Raw genomic sequence first — 21783 nt, forward strand, 5'->3', positions numbered from 1 at the left:
TACTATCATGTACCGTTTGTGGCCAGCATGGCCCCAGAGTCCAAGCACACTTTTGAGATATGAGGCTGTCGGGGAAGGTGTGAGCTGATTCATCGCATGATTCACTGTAAGGCCCAACTGTTGAAGGTGGCCTGTGACAGGTTCCATGTTGGCCTCTGCCTGTTCTGGAGCCAGTCGTCCAGATAATTGAGTACTCTGATGCATTTGAGTCTCTATGGGGCCAAAATAGCTTCCATGCACTTTAAGAAGGCACATAGAGTTAGGGAGAGGCCAAATGGTAAGTCATGGAACTCGTATGCTCTTCCCTGAAAGGCGAGCTGCAGGTACTTCCTGTGCTGTGTTTTTATGGGCCTGATTGACTGCAACAGCTGTTGCATTGTGAATATTTTGAACCTCCTTCGGCTCAGATGCAGGTTGACCTGTCTGAAGTCAAGGATCGGTCTGAGACCACCTTTTGCACTAGCAATTACCTGGAGTAGAACCCTTCCTCCAACTGGAGGAGGTCTATCATGCAAATAGCCCATTTCTACCTTCTGAGACACCACAGTGGCACCCTGTGGGTCCGTGACTGATGTTGGAGTCACAACCTGAAAGGGAGGGGGACCGTGCTTGCACTGCAATGAATAGCCGGTCTGAACGGTAGTAAGCACCCAGACGTCTGTGGTGCACTGACACCAGTAGTCCAAAAACCTGTGTTTGTCCCTGGGCCTGTAGAAGCAAATTGAACATCACTTCAGGCAACGGACACAGCTGGCTATGCCAGTTTTTGAGGCTACTGGGGCCTAGGGAACCAGTTTGTCGCTGCAGCATTTCGTCCACCGCGGGACCAAATGTATGCCCTCTCGTCAGGCACATGTGCCTGGGAAACTAAAACTGCCTATGTTCAGCTAGCAGCACAGCCAAGTTTTTGCCGATAGTCTGCCCGTTGAGCTTGGACACACAGAACAGGTTTTTGGTAACCAGGTGCAGCTCATTCAGCTGTTGTGGTGAGGGCCTGTGGTTCTCAGAGAATGGTTGGCTATTAGGATGCTGTTGTAGTTCTCTAGCTGTGCGGCAAACACACTGGCTGAATATTCTCTCTTGAGGATCACCTCAGAAACCCAGCACTGCATATTAGGGCATGCAGCGTCCTTGGATAGGAGCGCCAAATTAGGCGCCTGGAACAAGTTGGCAATAAAAGCCTCAACTGGTGGAAAATGGGCCATGCTCTTCGTTGAAAATCGACTACCTTGTTTCCCTTGCTGTAGGCCGCTTGGTGTATTTAACGCCGGGTCGGTACTGGTTCAGGACCGGTTCTGTTACTGGTTCGGAACCTGGTCAGCACCAGGCCAGTTTGGTCCTGTTTCAGTGGCTTTGGTACAGTGTAGGACTGGGTCGGTACCGGTTCAATGACTTAACACTGGGTCAGTAACAGCACTTTACCGAGTTGGGAGTGGAGCAGGTCTGTGACTTTGGTACCAGTTCGGTACGGGTCTCCCGGTTCACAGTCACTGCAGGTGGCAGCGTACAGGGATGCCCACCTGTAAAAGCCACTGGCAAAACCACTCAGTCAGAACCCACACAAGACTGAGGGAAGCATGCTTATTAGCATGGACTAACAACCTTAAACTGTGGTTCTGCTAAGCTCAGCATCTGCTCTTGCTGCATGTGTGCTGAGCACCACGTTGCGGACAGGCCTGCGCATAGCATCTGTAAAAAACAGAAAAACACAAAGAGAAAATACTTTCTCAAGCAAAAAACTGTAATTAAACAATTTCATAAATAATATAAAACATCTTGTCTAGTGCTAAATATCAAAAACGAGATATAAAATAAGCTCCAACCGGAGCTATGTAGCCTGGGGGGAGAGCACAAAGTCAGCCGATTTATGTTGCTGGATCCCTGGGATGGAGCGGCTCGAGCTGGCTTCAGCGGGGCACAAGACCACAGCGGGACGTAACAAGCAACAGGCTGTAGTGCATGCAATACGCGTAATTAGTTAAAAACTTACAGCGATTAGTTTAAATGTCACATATAATTTGTGTAAACACAAGAAATGTAAAATATATATATATATAGATAGCGGCAACAATGTACTGAACAAGGATCACGTCAGTCTTTATTCCAGTTTGCGTTTGTGAAGACGATTGCAATGCAGCAGTGTGGGATAATGTCGTCGATCCTCACAACCCTGGTTTTCAGGGTGGCTTCTCAGTCAGCCCTTACAACACAGGCATAGAGGTGAAACTCCCTTAATTTTTTCGTCTTAGTTACTTGTTACTGGGGTTCCGAATGGTAACACAACTGGCAGCCTTTGGCTTAGCCTTGTAGCATTCTGGTCGTTCTGCAATCTTGCCCTTACCGACGGCTTTGTTACACTCACTCATACTGTAATGGTTACCTTTTGTACTTGGAAGGGAAAGTTAGGTTATTATTATAACCCTTGATCCTGGAAGTAGAAATGTAACCATTAACCTTCAAGGTTGTAGCGTCTATGATTGCAGCAGGCTTGAAGAACAAATTACGCTGAGATCTGTGAGCGCAGTCCTTTTGTGCCTGAAGGGGCAGTGCTCCGACTATGTCACAGACTCAAACAGTAGCTTTGAAATCCAGTATTCAGGATAATGGTTACATTTCATACTTGTAAGGGAATTTTTGGGTGCAGGACAGTAAAGTGCACTACAGAGGTATTTAAAAGACATTAATACTGCAGAACCTCTAATTACAGAAAATATCAACCAAGCAGCATCAAGACAAAAAAAAACATGAACTTTATTTACCTACTGTACTGTATATCAGTTGCCAATCTTTTTTTCTGCACAAAATCACCATGTACTTTACCATACAGTTTATCATTACTTATTTTCATGTCATTCCATTTTAAACAATGGGAACGCCATTTGTAGAAAGAAAAATGTCCACTGTGCTGGCCTTTTACTCGCACCACGCTGTGCCTGTATCAGATACCAGAGGTAGCCAGCAATGTACAGTGACATAACAATTAAAAAAAAAAAAAAAAAAAAAAAAAACGTTACAGTTTTGTGGGAAAAAAAAAAAAAAACATGTTACAGTTTTGTTGAAACAAGGTACTAGATTATACAATCTTGCATGATTTCTGTGTACACACTTGAGTAGGGTGTATGCAAACCATACACGCTTTGACCCATTTTATATTATCTTTCATGAAAGCTAGTGCTTTTGAATTTGAGAATGAGACGTGTGTAAACAGCAAGAGGTTATGATTGTAATGGAGCAGATTTCCAACAAGCGACTCAAATGCAGTAGATTTATGTCATGGGTGTTGTTAAGAGTATTTGGTAATTAGTACATCTGATGTCTTATTTTTTTGACTATGAGCGTTTTGAAAATGTTACTTGCATTGTAGTACTGTTCGATACATTCAACCTTAGTGGCTGTGAAAGAATCACACAGCATGGGAAACATTCATTCGTTTTTTTAGTTTTCATGAAAACCACTATCCTGGGGCTTTTTTCACAACTAATTTTGGTTGCATGACAAAAGGAAAAAAAAACTTCATATCCCAATTGGAAATATTGGTGGATATAACATTTTTATTTTGTAGACATGGTGACCATGAAAATCATGACTTAAATAAAACAGGAGCCAACCTACACTGCAGATATGCATCTGCTTTTATTTAGTGCTTTTAGTAAAAAGTGACTTTTGGGGGGGTGGTGGTAGGGGTTGCAATTGGTAGTGATGCCCTCACATGTGGAACCTGAACTTTTATACATTGCTTTCCACTTTTTCTAATTTTTAATCCTTTCCTAAATTAAAATATCGCAGTCTCAGATATTGTTACCAACGTTTATTTTAGAATGAAAGAAAACAACTTATTACTAAAGAGTTACCAAAGGGGCCAAAGTAGACTAAACAGAGGGAAAGCAAACCGAGGAAATCTAGTACCTTCATTAGTTTTCTCTTCTTTTTCTGCTCTCACATGTATTTTTTTTGGTTAATGCCTTTTGTGTTTTGTTTGTGTTTTCATTTCAATGTGTTTTTGTCATTTTTGTGTTTCCTTGTCACTACCATCTTTAAAAAAATGTAGAGGGGAATGAAGCAGAACCAGAGAATGAGGATGCAGGTAGGGCAGCTGTAACCTTTCTAGACGTTTCTAGACTTAAATATTGTCCGTTATTTCATGATACAATAATTCACAATATTGGTTAGTTTACAGTTAGCTATGCTGACAGTAAATTGTACATGTACTGTGTACCGGTGTATAGAAGGACTTCACTAATTCCACTCCAGTTTTTCACATTTGTAGATATGTTAGTCAGATACAGTATGTGCCCTTTCATTTGTAATAATTCACAGTATAAATGTTTATATTATTATTAATTGATTTTACAAAAAAAAAAAAAAAAAAAAAAAAAAAAAAAAAGTTTAGTTTAGTTAAATTGTGATATCCCTTGTTATGGTTATTTGAAACTTCCCACATCAGGAAGTATGAAAAAGAATAGATTTTTTAGTCTTTATGATGCCTTTTCACAAACAATAACATACTGTAATTATAATATCCCTTTTCCTGTTCATAATAATGGCTAATTTAAAATGTAGACATTAGTATTTTAGTTGAAAGCTAAATCCTTTTTGTAACTGAATCATCTTCAAACTTGAGTCAACACACTCGTCGAAGTTTGTACATTTAATTGAGCCTTTTAGACATCTGAGTGAAAAGGCCCACAACATCATTGTTAATAAAGCATTAAAGGTTATTGCAGATATTTCATCTTTTGTTTTAAAAATGTTTTACTCTTGTTGCACTTCCTATCAAAACATATTTCTTTGTGCTTGAAACTAAAACTAGAAGCATAAATTATTGTTTTTTATATATTTTTTTAAAGGAAAAAAGGATGAGTGCACAAAAGTGAAGTACTGTCGTCATTTATTGCCAGACTGAAACACATGTTTTTAGCAAGCATGCTAATTGGCTCATATTTCTGGTTCACATACTGTATTTTGGGTTTCATTCACTGAGTGTATGCCAGAACATAGAGTATAAGCCAAGTGCATTAAGTATGAAGTTCTAGCTGAGCTACAGCCCAGTTGAGCACATCTGGATCTTGAACACATGGTGCTAGATCTCAAAAACTAGAGCTGCGAATTGAGTGGGAAAACGTTGACAGGCATGTGCATAATATCTTACAGGCTTCTTATTGCGAATGGAGAGAGGGGGTTCTGATAATTGCTAAAATTAGGAGACTAGTTAAGAAACAATAAATATCCTTGATAACCTGAATCTTACCGAATTGGGTTGCTTTTACATTGTTAATTTGGGTGTTGTAGTCAGTGGACCTCATAGGAGTAAGAAAATTAGGAAATTTTAGGTAAAAGAAAAGATCATGTCCAGATGGATTTGTAGATTGCTCTTATCTATTGCCCACCATCCTTGTCATTACCACCACTCCACACCACTCAGACCTCATCATACAGGACTTCCACTGCACAAGAAGAAATAATATTCGAGAAAAGTGACCTAGCCTAATTGGTAATCTTCTCCGTCTGCAGGTGCTATGGATGTGGAGGAGAAAACTCGCCAAATGAAACTGAAAATGAACAAATACAAACAGGTGGCAGGATCAGACTCCAGGCTGGAACAGGACTCTCAATCCAAGGCAAGTGATGGCCCCCCTTTCATCTTTCTTCTGCATTTTAAATGGTATTTTAACATGGCCGTGATCATACTGCTGTTACACTTTAACTCTTTAATAAATTATTGTTTTCTCTGTGGTAGATTTTTTAAAAAATAAATCATTGCTAATAAAATGGTTTGCACTTTCATTTGCTACATAGCACTCAATTGTACAGTTTTTAAAGAAACATATGTTACAGTATACAGCAAATATTTATTTGACTGTTAATGCATTACACAGTATGTGGTACTGCACTATGTTGAAGAAAGTTCTTATTTTCCATGTATTCCTCTCATAAAATGTATTGCTCTTGCACTTCCTCAATCATTTCACATCAGAAGTATCTTCTGGCTGAAATACATGTTTACTCTAATGTGTTTCTTTCATAACTGCCCATTTGAGACCTATAGAACACATAGGTAATTATTTTGCAACAATTATTTTTGCAAAGAAGCCCCCATTAGACCCCCTAGTCTAATCTGGCTTGTTAAAATCTGGCATGATTATCTTTTGAGATAAAATTCACATCAAACAAAATACTATTCTACACAATAACTGAACTTGAGAAAATATAATATGGAATATATCTTCTGTAGCCGAAGCACACTGAGTAATGTACATTTAGGTTAATAGGGTTAAAAACTGGTTCACAGCTAATGGATTATTGGATGTTACCACAATCATTTTGTCTTTGTTATAATTCTGATGTGTGCTGCCTGGAAATGTTAGTAGCCCAGTAGAAAAGAGAAGTAACATTGTGATTTTTGTCTGAATTCTTCCATAAGAATATGCTAGACATGATTTAACTTAAATGTGAATTCAAAGTTTTGATGCATGTTAATATGGTTCCCTGCAGTGCATGGTCTTTAGTTTAAAAAGTGGGGAAAAGAGTTTGGAGAAGGATTTTGAAATCAATTCTAAAATCGACTGAAAGTCAGTAAAGCTCACCAGTATGTACTTGTTTGGTAGAAAAATTATCTCTGTGAGATAACTTTTTGTTACTTGTTCTGGCAGCTAGGAAAGTGTTCCATTCCAGTTTTAATCTCCAATTGATTTCATACCACATAATATTCTTGATGTTTACTTGTTTTCAACTTAATTTTGTGTGAATACACCAGGCATTTATCAGATTCTATTGTTTGTTGCTGCGTCGATTGCTTCCTGATATCCCTTGGTAACAGAGGGGCGGGGAAAAGTGTGTGCAGAAAAAAAACAAACAAACAAAAAAAAACTCCCACTTTGCAACAATAAGTGTCTCTTTCTGTCACAGCTGATGTGAGGGAGCGATATGCAATGTAACAAAAGAATTATACTGACCATAGCATTGCCTGTTTTATACAGAATATTCTTCTCATTAGTGAAATTCAACTCCTATTGTAGTTTGTTTGTTTGTTTTAAATGCATACGTCTATACGTATATTATATATATATATATATATATATATATATATATATATATATATATATATATATATATATATATATATATATATAATATTAGTGAAATCAGAATACAAATGTTTTATTACCGGTGTCACGAGAAAAAGTTAGCTGTGAAATAAGTTAGCATTTGCCTTTTTGAGCCTTTCTACGCATGTGCGAATTTTAGAACTTAAAGGCAAGGTTCTCTGGAGATTCTGGTCTATACATAGTTAAAATCACTACTTGCCAAATGCGCATTTCCTTGTCATTCGTGGACAAGTCATATACTGTGGGGTAAGCAAACAAGTGTTTAATAAGTGTTTATGTAGGCTCACTTTAACAGTTCTATTATTTTTCATGGTCAATTGCTTGGTGACGTTGAACCTTTTCAGTAAATTGAGTGGGAAAGTGGGTACAAACACCTTCGTTGAGAGAAAAATGTTTTTGACGTTGTAATCCAGTCTACGGGATATCTAAAAACCTGTTAATATAGAAAACATACACGTTTTTAGTGGAAGATGTATATATAATTTGAGAAATGCACAAAACAATTGGCTTCCAATACATACTGTCCAAAAGTGCAGTTATATTATTAAATTAACATCTGTAATCCTAGTTGATGTGGTGGATGTACTCGCACAGCACCAAATACTGTACTAATAATTCAGATAGCTCTCCTATTTAATGTAGTACCCTGTGCAAATCTCTCATCCTCACTTCTACAATGAAAGTCCCCACTCACCAGTCGTTATATTTCAGGAAAGATAAAACGTCATATCAAACGTTATACTTTTTACTTGTAGATTATTATGTGAAACTCTGTGTGAGAACTGTCTCTTAATGTTATTTTCTAATTATTATGTTTTACACCAGATCTCATTTATCAAACATAAAGATATCATGAATATAATGTAGATATCATGTAGCATTCATTTCATACCATACAGTAATACTTATGTCTATATACATTTCTCAATAACAAAGATACTGGTATTTAAAAAAAAAAAATGCACTTTTATTAAAACAAACCAATACACCTACACAATTCAAAATATACAAAACAATATATACAATAAAAACAAAGGTGTAAGGGTGGGTATGGGAAATAAGGATTACATAAGGTGTGGTTTAACTCCATGCTGGAGGTCTTTTAGGAATATATCATTAACCAAATATTATGCATCTGATTGATTGCGAGATAAGTGTCTGACACTTGACCGGCATTTCAAAACTGTCTGATAGTTTGCAACACTGTCTTATGATATAGGCTAATTGCACATCAAAATAAATCGCAAGACAAATGCATAATGATTTCTGATACAGTATGTCAACACATACAATTTATACTTGTATTTATTTCTATTTGTACGAAGAAAAACTATAAATATCCGTGGCTATTACAAACTTAAAATGACAACTCTGGTGAGAGTTTGCCATGTCTTTGTAAACTGGGAATTAAACAGCACCTCTTGTTAAATAATAGATAATATGTTGTATTAGAAAATGTTATTACACACCAATATAATTGCACATAAAAATAAATCACACGACAAATGATAAATTATTTCAGTTTATGTCATAACCCATATACACGTAGCCTAAAGTTAACATATAATTAAATAATAACATGAAAAACATGTTATTAATATTACAGCGACGTGTTTTAGATTTTTACCACAGATAATGGAGCTTTTAATAAAGATCCTGACAACATTTTAAGAGTAAAACAATTTACTTGACACACTGGAAAGATCACAATAACAGTCTGTTCTGAATAAAAGTACACGACAGAAAGTCGATGGCTTAAACTTGCCTTTAAGCTCTAAGATTCGCGCATGTGTAGAAAGGCTCAACAAGGCAAACGCTAACTTATTTTATGGCTAACTTATTTCCGGTGACATCGGTGTAGTGTTAGAAAGTGGTACATCCTCAGAATGTGTTACGCATACCAAAGCTTGACCTGTGTGACGTCAGAAAGCAATAAGCTGTCAGATTTTGGTACAGGTACAATCAATTGCAATTTGATGGGTGTTTTTCTATTGTCAAACAGGTACATTTACCAATAATTATACATATTTTTTTGCAAAACTAAACTGTAAACAGACAATAAATTTCACTAAAAAGAAAAAGCAATTCATGACGAACAAGACAAAATGAGAAGTCCACTGCAAAGTTGCAAACGTAAAAAAAAAACAATGTATTGCATATGATAATTATGTCTATACTACTTTCTTAATGGTGTAAAAATATGCTAAATTACATTAACAGATGTAAAAGACTGGAAAATATAATACAAAAAAAAAAAAATAACGTACCAAATTTGAATGGGCGCTTCCCTGTTTTCTTAACGGAAGTTGTTTTGGCATGCGTGAGCAAGTGCAGTGCGCCGAATACCACTTTCTACCCCGTACCTGAAAATAACACTACACAGGTAACATAAAATAAATCATGCATCCGCATTGTAAATATTGGTGTACAATGCCAATAAAAGATTATTTTAAATTGAAACTAAATTATTTTAGCGTTTTATTATTATTATTATTATTATTATTATTATTATTATTATTATTATTATTATTATTATTAACTTTGCCTACTTTGGGCCTCATTTACTAAGCGTTAGTAATTAGTCCAGAATTGCAGGAGGAAAACAGAAATGACTGTGCATGGTGTTTCCCAAAGTGTCGTGCCCTATTTACTAACTAATTAGAAGCAAAAATACTGATTGGAAAAATTCTAATTAGCATACAAATTGTGTGTGGCAACAAGTCTGAAGTTGCGCACAGTATTTATTCTATTGACAACTGGTGAAGGAGCTTACTTACTGGTGGCGGCATGGATAAAAATATGAGGGACAGATGAAAGAAAATATGATGAAATAATTTTGTTTCAATTTACAATAATCTATTATTATCTAAGTGTCCTACAACAATGTGAAGCCTACAACGCATCAGCATGGTTTGTTTTGTACTGTATTACATGTAAGAGAGACTAAAAAAAGCCTGCTAGGTATTAATTTAATTTTACTACTGTACTGTTTAAGCTTATTATACATATCTATATTTTTACCTAATGTAATGTGTACAAACATATTTTAACATTGTGTCAAACAGTTGAACTTTGCTTCTAACACTGTTTGATCAATAAAGGTATGTAAAGGTTGTTTGGGTTTTTTCAGTAGTATTATGTTATACTCACTTAGTTTTATGCGGTGCATCATTTTCAACCCAAATGGAAGTTGGGAACCGAGTGTTCTGGGCATTTTTGTGAATGAAGGTAGGTATTTATTCGTAAGGTTTTTTCGTCAGCACTGTGGTGTTATATAAACACAATAATCCATGGAGCGCTGTGTTTATTTAACTCTTTATAAATTAGACCCTTTCTATATACTGTAAAGAGTTGTTTATATATATATATATATATATATATATATATATATATATATATATATATATATATATATATATATATCCCTCCAGTGGACAACCACGAAGGGGAAAGAAAGATGGCAACTCCCGTTAGAATCAAGTCCATATCCACACCGAGTTCTTAATTAAAGCAATAGTCTTTATTTCATATCTTTAAAATTTCACAGTAAACATAGCTAACATATTTCCAACCATAGGTCTTCTTCAGTATATGTCAAAACGTGTTTACTGTATAAGGATATTATCTTCAAGTATTGCTCATCCTTGTTAGACAGCTTTTTGGGTCTTTCAGTCCTGGGTTTGTCAATTACAATGATGTTTCTCTGTACTTGTTGATTATGCTTCAGATACTACACTTTGAAAATTGAGTGATGCGAGCCATTTCACTCAGTGTTTTTTCCTTCTTTATGCAAGTCAAAGTTGTTATAATAGTATAAAACACTAGTGGAGGATTTGAGTAAATTGTTGATGCTCTTAATGCATCAGAATAGAAAAATGCATCATGTCTTAGACTTTAACTCACTGAAGAGGACCATCTATTATTTTTTATAATACATGGATACCCTTGTGATGCTAATACTAAAGTAGATGAGGTTCAGCGGTATAGTTGGGTTTTTATAAACATAGTGTTTCAGTGCTGCATAGACATTCTATGTCGTTATCCATTATTAGTGCTTCAGCTTTATTTGGATGATTGCCTTTACCTTTTTTTTTAATTTCCCGTTCCTCTCCAGTTTCTCTGAGATATCAGAGTACCAGCTTTACATCTTTTTTATCGTATTCTCTTTGTGTTCATCATTAATGAACATTTCTGTACTGTGGTTGTTGTCGAGTGATTGAAAATGAGACATTTTATGTTTGAGTTGAAAGTGATGGTCTCGAGGAGTCGAATGGGTCAAAGTTCAAGTATATTTTCCTCTGGAGGAATTATCCCCTTTTTTCGTCACTACTGTGGCGATATGCCTTTTTTTTTTTTTAAATGGCTAAAAAATACATTCCACAAACAGTTATGTCATCTGTACTGTCCATCCATCTGTATTAAAATGTTTTTCTACATGTAATAAGGTGGAATTGGTCTAAGTGCTCGTACGTGCGCTATAAAATTGTCCAGCCATGCTCCATTTTGTTTCTCTATTGTACATGTATGATTTTGTAAATCCACTTGTTCTGCTGCTACTAGCTCACATCATTTGAGATGCTGACTACATATATTCTCTTTGTTGTTACCAGACTTTGACAAACAATGTTGCTTATTATCATAACAAATACTATAGCTTGGAGAGATACTTGAATTGCATTTCCCTTTGCAGAAAGTGAATGCCTAATTGGAAGTAACATAAGAAGTGGCATTTTGATCCACCAAATCATACTCCCATTGTTTCAGCTGCAGTCGCTGATGAGAAACACTCTTCCACCTGACAAACCCAACAATCTGAAATGCCCTTGAATGCACGGCAAAGTGTTTCTTACCTGGTCCTCACTTTTTCTTACTATATATATCTGGTTTGGTTGTAGGATAATTACTTATCAAAACCTGTAGATCATTGAAGTGGGAATTATGCACTCACTTGTAGATTATGTACTGCATAATAGAAAGCACCTCTTAAAAAGAGTGCTAACTGATGCATTAAAAAAATGTCCTAGTGTAACTTTTTTAGGTTTACTATTACTGGCCCTATTTTATTGTGTTTAGAATCTTTGTGACATTACATTATTTCAGGGTATGCAGATATTTCAAATCCAGCTATTAATATAAACTGACTAGTAGCAGTGCTGTTGGTCACATGGTCTGATTGCAGCTTGACCATAGGAGTGAGTTTTAACTATTACACAGAATGTTTATAGAAATGTATATAAATGACCTGTCTATCCCAAAAGTAAAAAAAGCAGCAAAGGAGAAAGTACAATGTATTAATAATTACTTTTCTTCTTCTGTATGTTATGGATATTGATCAATTACATGCATTTCTTTCCCAGTGAGCACAATCTATAATAAGCTATATTCTTAGCATTGCAGTTGTGAATTCACATGTTATATGCATATCCATATTATATTGTATGTTTTTGTTATATCGAAAATAGTGGATACAAATTCTACATGATGTAACTTTTTTTTTTTTTTATTAAATAAAAACTGACTAGTGGCTATAAGATAGTAATAAGAGATACCATCTTCCTTCGAATTTAAGATGCACTTTTCAAACCACTTTTTTCTTCTCAGAAATGTCCTGCATCTTAAATTCAAGTATAGTAATATGTGTATTAAAATCACTAACAAAAGATGCGTCTTAAATTCAAAGGAATATGGTAATTACACTGTATATAATCTCTATCTTTATTTTAAAAATGCACATACATAGGGAAAATATTTTAGATTTGAAAAATATATACCCATATTTTCAGAGAATATAAGATGCATAGATAAGAAAATTATACAGAATATGCATATCCCCGGCAAGTGCATATGACTGCAATACTTGTTTTTTGAGAGGAGAAAGAAACACCAAACTTGGTAATGCAATTCAAGGTCTTGTAGCACTGTCGTTGCTTGTATCTCATTTATTCTTCACAGCTACTGGTGAACCATCTAATGCATGCTTTTTTTCTCACCTTGCAGCTTCGGTCAGGACGGGAACCACATAGAGGCTCTGACAACGTGTCCACTAAGTCTTCGGACAGTGACGTGAGCGACGTGTCCGCTGTGTCGAGGACCAGTAGTGCTTCTCGGTTCAGCAGCACGAGCTACATGTCTGTCCAGTCCGAGCGCCCTAGAGGAAACAAGAAGATCAGGTGGGACACTTGACAAGCAGGTTTGGGGAAAAGCTTGCAAACGGAGTAGACTTGCTAGGAATGAACAAATCTAGTAGTGGGTTCTGAATCTTCTGAAGTTCAGATCAAAGCAGCCCAGTTCAAATTTCTTTCACCTTCAAAAAGTTCGATCTGGGTCTCCTACCAGAAAGGAAATGCATTCTCCGCCATGTCATTTCCTACATGTCAGTGAGTTCAGGTTTGGCTCTGCTTAAAATAGCAATTGAGAGAACTGAACCAAACCTCTGAACTTTAGCTTGATGAGGTTTGCTCATACCTAGCAATAGTAATAGTTTGCATTCCCAACTGCATCTATGTAAGTTCAATTGTGAAACATATAATGTATTATTCCTCACACCTCCTACAAATACTACATTTGTAAGCTTTAATTTATATGCATGTATAACATTGTCCATGTGTGTTCTTTGTGTTATACATTGTTATATTTTCCACCTTAGTTTTAAATACCTGTTCAGCTCTTTCCTTTTCCAACTTGTTTGTGTTGATATTCTAACTTTGTGTTTTTTATTTTGTTATTTTATGCATACTATATATATATATATATATTTTTTTTCTTTCTGTTTTGCATGCTTCAATTCATGTTTGTTCAGACGGTCAAAAGCATTAGAAGACAGAAAGGAGGGTGGGAAAGATGGGGAAGAACTTTTGGAGGAAGTTATGCCAGAGGAGGTGGAGGTGGGAGGTGGAGGTGGAGGTGGAGGTGGAGGAGGAGGGTGGGGCAAAAGAGGAGGGGCAAGAGGGGCCTGAGAAATGTGAGAAGGAGGAGGAAAAGGAAGCAGAGGAGAATGTTGAAGGTCAAGCTGAGGAAGAGGTGCACGAGGAAGGGAAAAATAAAAGACAGAGAAAGAAAGAGGATTTGCAAAGGAGATTCTCTGAGAATGACGTCAGGTAAAATGTAGTCGGTGGCCCTCTGTTTTAGATGTAGCAGGTAGTTCCTTTGAGCAGTGGTGGAAGTAGGCTTTGGTGAACCCAAGTGAAAGCTGTCCAGGACCCTTGTGGACTTTTAGCTGAATCAATTTTTTATACGCTTCCATTACAATTGATACAATATGAGTAAAGAAAAATTAAGGAAAGACATGCTTCACAAAGCCTTATTTTGCCACTGCTTTTGAGTATCTGTGGTTGTTTCTACTCCCCCTATCAAATGTACCCTAATTTTCTCTCCTGTGCTTTGTTATCCTATTTATCATAAAACAACATGATATAAAATTGAAATTGACGGAGTTAAATATGATGGCGCAGTTTTGGATTCACTTATTTGGCAACATGACAACATTTTAGTAACACTTTCACTGGATCATAGACACTTTCCTGATACAGTAAAACCTGTGAAATCCGCAGCACTGTAAAAATGTGCCACATTATACATTGTGTTGTTTTACAGATACTGTAAAATATAATGCTGTACCTAAAAAATAAACTACAATATTTTGAACAGTTAAAAAAACTCTGTCCAGGTATACCCTGTAATTTAAGAACTGTAATAATTTCAGTTGTCCCTTCTGTGTTATGTAAACAAGCAATATTTACGCAACAGACTTGATTGGTGCTGAACTGCACAGTCAGATTTACATCAATTTTAAAGAGAAGAGTTCAGAATAGACAGGTTCCAGATTGTACAGCGTGTCACACCATTAATTTTAATCAGGATTTGGTCAGGACTCCAAAACTATATCAAATTATACAGAATGCCGGTTTGTACAGGTTTTACTATACATTTAATTCAAAGCATTTTTAAAACATATTTACAGCCTGCTGATCTACCATGTGCTCCTTCCACTCATATAGTTCCTCACATGTGTGAAACACAGGTATTAAGACTCCACTTGTGTTGCAGAAATTCATTTACAACAAACCCTCAGTCATTTATTTTGTGTTGAACCCTAAAGGTACTTTTTGTGGAAGCTGTCAAACGTGTAACTTTCCGTGTTTAAACTCTATCCACATACTTAGATTCAGTTATGGGAAGCAAACATTTATGTTTTAATGTACAGTCCTGAAAAATGCAATTCTTATACGTTTATATTAATGGATAGTTTTGTTTTCCCTCAAATGCTAATTAGTGACCATGGAATAATGACACCCCAACTGAGAACCCCCACTAATATGTACATAAGATGTTTTACTCTTTCAGTCACTGACTTTTGATATTTAAAGGAAGATTATACAATTGTAATACAGTTAACCCTGGCACCTAGTAGCAGATAAAATGATCCCTCAGCCCAGGGAAAATTGCTTTGTCCAGTTTCCATGAGAGATAGTATTTGTTTGTGATTCCCAGGGGTCCCTACAGCAGCTCCAAGGTTGGGAACCACTGAAATAGATAAAAAAAAGTTTTGTCTAGTGTATCATGTCATTGAACCCTTCCTTCAAAGCATTGCTGTAGACACAAAGTAGACTAATTTAAAAGATTGAAAATAACTCCAAAAGCACAGTGCCCCATAGCATGAAGCTTGGTCTGCACCATTCATAGCGAATCTGGTTTTCCTTTGGGGATCCTAGCCAAGTGCTGACCAAGCTTACGATCTGACAAGATCATTATTCAAGGTGGCTTTCACAAAGAACCTGTACCTGCAGGCATGCACAAACCCAATATTTCCAAAATCAGATTTCCAAAGTGGCTTCAACTTGCAGTTTATTATAAGGGCTACTAAAAGACTACTGCATGAGCAGACGTTAATAATGTCAAGTGTAGGGAAATCTTTGATGTGGAATAAGGTCACTTGGTACATGCACTTTTAAAATAACCTACTATGACATTAATATGCGATTTATCCAGGAAATCGTTTATAAGATTATTTGTTATTGAGAAGATTTACAATTAGATGCTGGTACAGTTTGTTGGGTAGGGGTCAGCACAATTTCCCAAAAAAGTTTGCCACCAAGACATTCTGAGCCTCTATATTTTGGCACTACTTAGATAGGTAAACTGTTTTGATGGAGGTAGCATTTAAGAGTCTATTGGAATTTAAGAGAATCACCAAGTTTGCACAGCTACTTGTTTGGCACGATTCGCATGGCTTGAAACCTGCTAATATATTTTCTTCTAGTTTGATTTAATTTGTATTTCTATGGTAAATGTAGGCACCTTGAATGGCTTTGTATTTGTCGCGCTCTTATGTGTTTGGTTTTGCTGTTCAAAATGTATCTGCATCCCATCTATGCTTCTCTAGTGACGTGGTTGTTGATCACAAAATCATTTCCCAATCACTTATACGTGGGTCAAAGGACTCCTACAACCCTTCTAGAAAGCAGTTAAGTTGGTATAATTAATAAATCTGTCTTGGGGTTTAAACTTGGTTATTTGAATCCAGGGTTTAGAGTTGTATCCCAAAATGCAATGCAACCAAACAAACTTGCCCTTAACCTTGTTAAATGTATTCCAGTTGTTTGTTAAATAAGTGTGGTAGTGTTGTCGTAGTAGGTTTGTCTTCTGTATGGTAGCTGACTCTATTTGGAGTTACCCTCATCTTTGTTGTTGTTAAAACAGGAAAGATAGATTGTGTTGGAGAGCATATTCTAATCCTATAGCCTTGCATTCAAGAAAGCTAAGTTGACATTGACTTAGCTGGAATGTATTTGTTTGAATCACAGCTGATGCACTTACGCCATAGCAGACTTTAAGTGTCAAATGAAAACCTGCTAGTGTTGGAAACTGATTGACTTATTTTTTTGTAATTCAGCTTCTCTTTACATTTTTTTTTTTTTTTTAAATTTGACTCAATTAACTAGCTAAGAGTTCAATAAATTAATCCTTAGCGTTACACTGTACCCTGCATTTATATTAAAAATACATATACAGTATTAGTTATAAGAGCAGTAGTTGTTACCGTTATGAATATGACTTTTTATTGTTTTTATGAAAAAAAATATTTTAGAGACCACTCTCAGGGGCCTAGTCATTTGAACCTGGTGAGTCTGCTTTGATCTGGATTGACATATGAACACAACTGCACAGGCTTAAGGCATGATTGCCATGGAAACAGTTCCTTCTACATCATCAGAGCTCCAGAACCACTTTAGTCGTTCACTATAGAAGATATACAGGCCACAGATTAGATAAGACGCATAAGAAACATTCCCCTTAGGAACATATCACTCTTTTTTCCATTCACAAAAATAAATACAAACCTGACAGGCCAGGTAGGGCAACCTAGTAATATGTAAACAGTAACATAATTTAACAGTACAGTACAGTTATAATAACAATTAAAAAAAACAATTTACTAGAAGAAATAATTCCCTTGGTTTGCCATTAGATGTTTCTTTTTGACAAGTTTACACAGTACATGCAGAGCTACAGTATAAACAATTTATCAGCATACTGTTTAATATATTTAGCAGGATAAAAGGAACAAAGGCTATATTTATTTTTTTAAACATATTTTGCCTGGAAACTTGTCAGGTATAATTTGTAGAACAAATAAGCAGATCATTTTATCAGTTGATGTAAAATGTACAGCACAATATTTTGTAAAATCCCATTTAAAGATGTGTAAACAAACAAACAAAAAACACTCAACAATATTATACAGTATATAGCACTGATATGGATACAGGTGATTCATTTTAAGATCACTGCAAAATAAGGCTGATGTAAAAAATAAGTTACATGCCGATAGACTTTACCTCAAATGTCATGCAAAATATATTTGCATAATGCATGTTTTTCTCAATGCATGCATGAAATGAACTGAACAAAATTTATTACAGATGGTTTATTTTATAAAATTCTGTTTTATTTGAAGCTGTCACATTTAATGTTTATTAGCTGTGTACAACATTGAAATAAAATTATGTTGAACGTCGAATTATTAAGTATTAAATCATAAACTTAAATACATTGAAATAGAACTGACAGACCAATTCTGTTTGAATACAGCGTGACTTTCTAATCACAGTATTTTCCAGTAGGACATACACTCAAACGTGTTTATGTTTAGACCTTATGGAAAACTGTGTTAGGAATTCCAGTGGGTTATACAACTAAAATAGGAAATTTCACAACAAATTATGAACCTCACCTGGGGGTGGATTTTAAAATATTTATCATTGTTAATTACGTTTAAATATTTCCAAATATACAATGTCTTTACAAGTCACCTATCATGCGAAAAGCTAATTTTTTTACATATATATATATAATATATATATATATACTATATAATATATATATAATATATCTATATATATATATAACATCGAACTTTATCAAAACATGCCTTCCTGCAAAAGTTTTATAGCCACCAGATATGTCATTTTGTATCACCGTTCATGGTATTTTACTCAGTTTCATAGCGAAATTGGATTGGAAAATGCAACATATTTATTTGTAGTTACTAAAATATAACCTCTAGAACAAACTAGTCCTACAACAAGACAATCCTGTTTGACACTAATATGTATTTTTCAATAGAAGCAGTAAACACGCATACGTGTTGGCAGACTTGAAATAAAATATAGTTTACCACAGAATGAGCTGCCTCTCTTGGTAGATGGAATCCTATGGAAATATATAAAGCGAAGTAGTCTTTGCTTTCTGTGCACGGACAGTAATCAAAAGAGGAACAAAAAAAAGGTTTGTTTTTTTAAGACACACATAAAAATAATGTTTTTACAGGTTTGAAAATCCAGGAGGTAATTAAGTTACAGATTGTGATCCTCTTGAAAGAAAAAAAAAATTATCATCAAATTTTGAATTGGTGCTAAAATTCTGCAATATCTACATTTTGTGTGTAATATAGGGTGCACAAAACCAGTCAAAAGGGCCTATTTTCACTTTCAGTATAGGGAGTAATTCATTTTGAAAACCTAGGTGTGATTCTGATTTCAACATTTCTATGTATGCTTTTGGGGAGGGGGTCTTGCTTGCTGTAATTAATGATAATTTTGGACACGCCTTAATTATAGGGACAGATTATTGCACCACTGTTTAAAATGGAGAGAACAGGCCAGCTGTAGCCTCAGGTTGTGGTTTCTGCTCTAAAACCATGAGCTATACATTTCAGAGAGTCATTTATTCAAAGCAGCATGAAGAAATGAGGCAACGGGGCATCAACAAGAACCTAATAAAATGGTTTGGTGTTTTGATCAGTCTCAGAGGAGATTAGAGATGTCTTTCAAGTGAAACACTTTTTGGTGAGCCTGGTGCATACACAACAGAAAATCTTCTAAATAGAGTGTATGAATCTGAAAAGGCTTTGGGCCAAACATACATACCTTTGAAGAATGTGAAAAAATAATCTGTTTTTAAAATGTAATTTGGCCATATTTCCAGTGGCTCAAGGCTCATTTTAATTTGTACAAAATATTGCTGCACTCTGTAGTAATAATTAAAGGCCAAGACATCTTCCTTCCACCCTATTTTTTTTTTGACGATTCACAAAGTGATTTTCTGCTTTTGTGAAATGATTTTTTTTTTTTTTAATCCTGTCCATACTCCAGGGGTAATTTAAAAGACACGAATACATAGAAGAATACAACAAATGCATAATATGATGGATATCAGATGTACTACAGATATTATAATTACTGTACTGTGGTATTATACAGTTTGAGAATATTTTTAAGAAGGTTGGACAGAAAACACAAAAATGCAATACAATCATTTTTTTTCAATTCCACGATTCTTTTATCACACTTTCCTGGAGTCATTTATTCGTTGCTTTTATGGTTGCAATATTGTATTTGTATTCAGTCAGTCGTAACAATAACTTGGACATTAATTTTCTTTTCCTTTCATACTGCAGTTGATAAACATCTGCTGTGTTTAATAAGTTCATTGTGAAGACAGTGTGGCTGAAATAGTTTTTTGAAACCGAGAAAGCTTCAGATTAAGACATACAAATCAGTGTCTGCAGGCCAAGTTTTGCATCACTAATTTTAGGAGTTAAAACAGACTTAATACCCAGTCGGTCTACTGTGTACTGCCATGTGTACTGCTATGTGCCTGTTTTATAGAATAGAACATTGAACTCTGACAGACAGAATTCTCTACATATTCTGTTGGAGTCAAGAAGCAGAAATTCTTCAAACATCATTATGACATGCTAGCCGTCTGCTGTGTGGGTGTGTGCATTCGCTGCTGAGTGACAGGCAGGAGATCGAGGTTGTAGTTGATACGCCTCAAAGGTGAACTGGTTTTATTGACAAAGACACAGACTACAAGCTTACCTGACATTACCAGCAATGGTAGCACACTGAGAACATACAGGGGAATGTACGTAAACAAAAATAACACTGTACAATAAATATAAAATCAAAGATGCCATGAAAACTGTATGAGCTAATACACAGAGATCCCGTTTATCCACCTTGCTCTCTATAGTTTGGTGAGATCTACAATTGCTTAACTAATCTTCTCTGTTCAATAAATAAACCCAAACTCTGGCTACTCGCCCAGCCATCAGCAGTTTCGATATTGTTTTACCCTCAAGGTGATCAGAGACTTGCAGCAAGAGGTTTCGCTCTCTTTGTCCAGGTAGCGTGGACGATGTTCAGCTGTTTGGTTTGCAGCAGTCCTGAGGTGAATAAACAGGACTATTTTATACATCATGCCCCGTTGGAACACACCTACATGCTGATTAGATTCCACACCTGGTAATCACGCACAGCAGGCAGGCTCTCCCACATACTTCATTCATTAATTACACTAATTAATTTACAATAATTACACACATTTTACACAGTACTATTTACAATATACAGACACTCAAAACCCACTCTTCATGTGCAGGGCGCTTGCCCTGCCACAGTCATCAGCCCTAGAATCTTTACTTGCTATAAGTATCTCTCTGTTTTAACATGCTCCATGCTCAAAGGCTTTTTCCGATTTAATATTTGCATCATATGAAGTACTAGAAGATCCCTGTTGTTGTACTGCAGGAGTGGAGATTGTCCTTTTTTATTCTATAACTTAAATACTATATAAGATTTAGCACAGTATTTTAGTAAGAATAATTTCTGGCCCTAATCCTTTTTTGTTACCCACTTATAGCCATCATATATGCTCTATACACTGAAAATGCACTATATACTATAAAAAATAATAATAATGTAATTACTTGTTGGCGGCAACTGTTAAAAAGGTTTCAAAGGAAGGTTAGCATTTACAGCTATTGTGAATATGCTCAGATCACCCCCTTGCTGGCATTTACTGCAGATTTTTTCTTTATTCAGCTTCCAGCTGACTCCACGGCATCTTAACAATACATTAAAAACCTGCCTTTTTGCTGATGTTCGATAAACTAGTTGTCTGTGGAGACGTACACTGGGTGCGAGTAATCTTCTGGTGACAAGAGAAAAAAATATCCTTTTCATCACTTAAATGCATGAGCCGATTTAAAGAACAAAACAAATGTGTAGTACTGACAATCTTCAATATGACCAACACTGCCAGAATGTGATAGTTCCTGGATATTTATTAATGTTTGATGGAATTTGTTGTCTAGTAATTGTCAAGGTGGTTC

The 21783-nt window shown here is 35.7% G+C and overlaps 1 protein-coding gene across 15 annotated transcripts in view; it reads left to right on the forward strand.

Moving 5' to 3' along the window:
* rims2a (regulating synaptic membrane exocytosis 2a) overlaps window positions 1–21783 on the forward strand; it is a 275234-nt gene that overhangs the window by 209625 nt on the left and 43826 nt on the right. For 3 of the 15 annotated variants that reach the window (XM_041245600.1, XM_041245602.1, XM_041245616.1), the window contains 2 exons: window positions 5512–5618; window positions 13104–13276. The exons of 9 other annotated variants lie outside the window; for them this stretch is intronic. In XM_041245600.1, the coding sequence (XP_041101534.1) occupies window positions 5512–5618; window positions 13104–13276 (280 nt within the window). Of the gene's footprint in view, window positions 1–4048; window positions 4085–5511; window positions 5619–13103; window positions 13277–14050; window positions 14204–21783 lie in introns of those variants that run through there. 3 more of the 15 variants (XM_041245599.1, XM_041245606.1, XM_041245607.1) reach the window with 2 other exon arrangements.

The sequence above is a fragment of the Polyodon spathula genome, chromosome 3 (assembly GCF_017654505.1).
Source record: "Polyodon spathula isolate WHYD16114869_AA chromosome 3, ASM1765450v1, whole genome shotgun sequence".
Classification (NCBI taxonomy): domain Eukaryota; kingdom Metazoa; phylum Chordata; class Actinopteri; order Acipenseriformes; family Polyodontidae; genus Polyodon; species Polyodon spathula.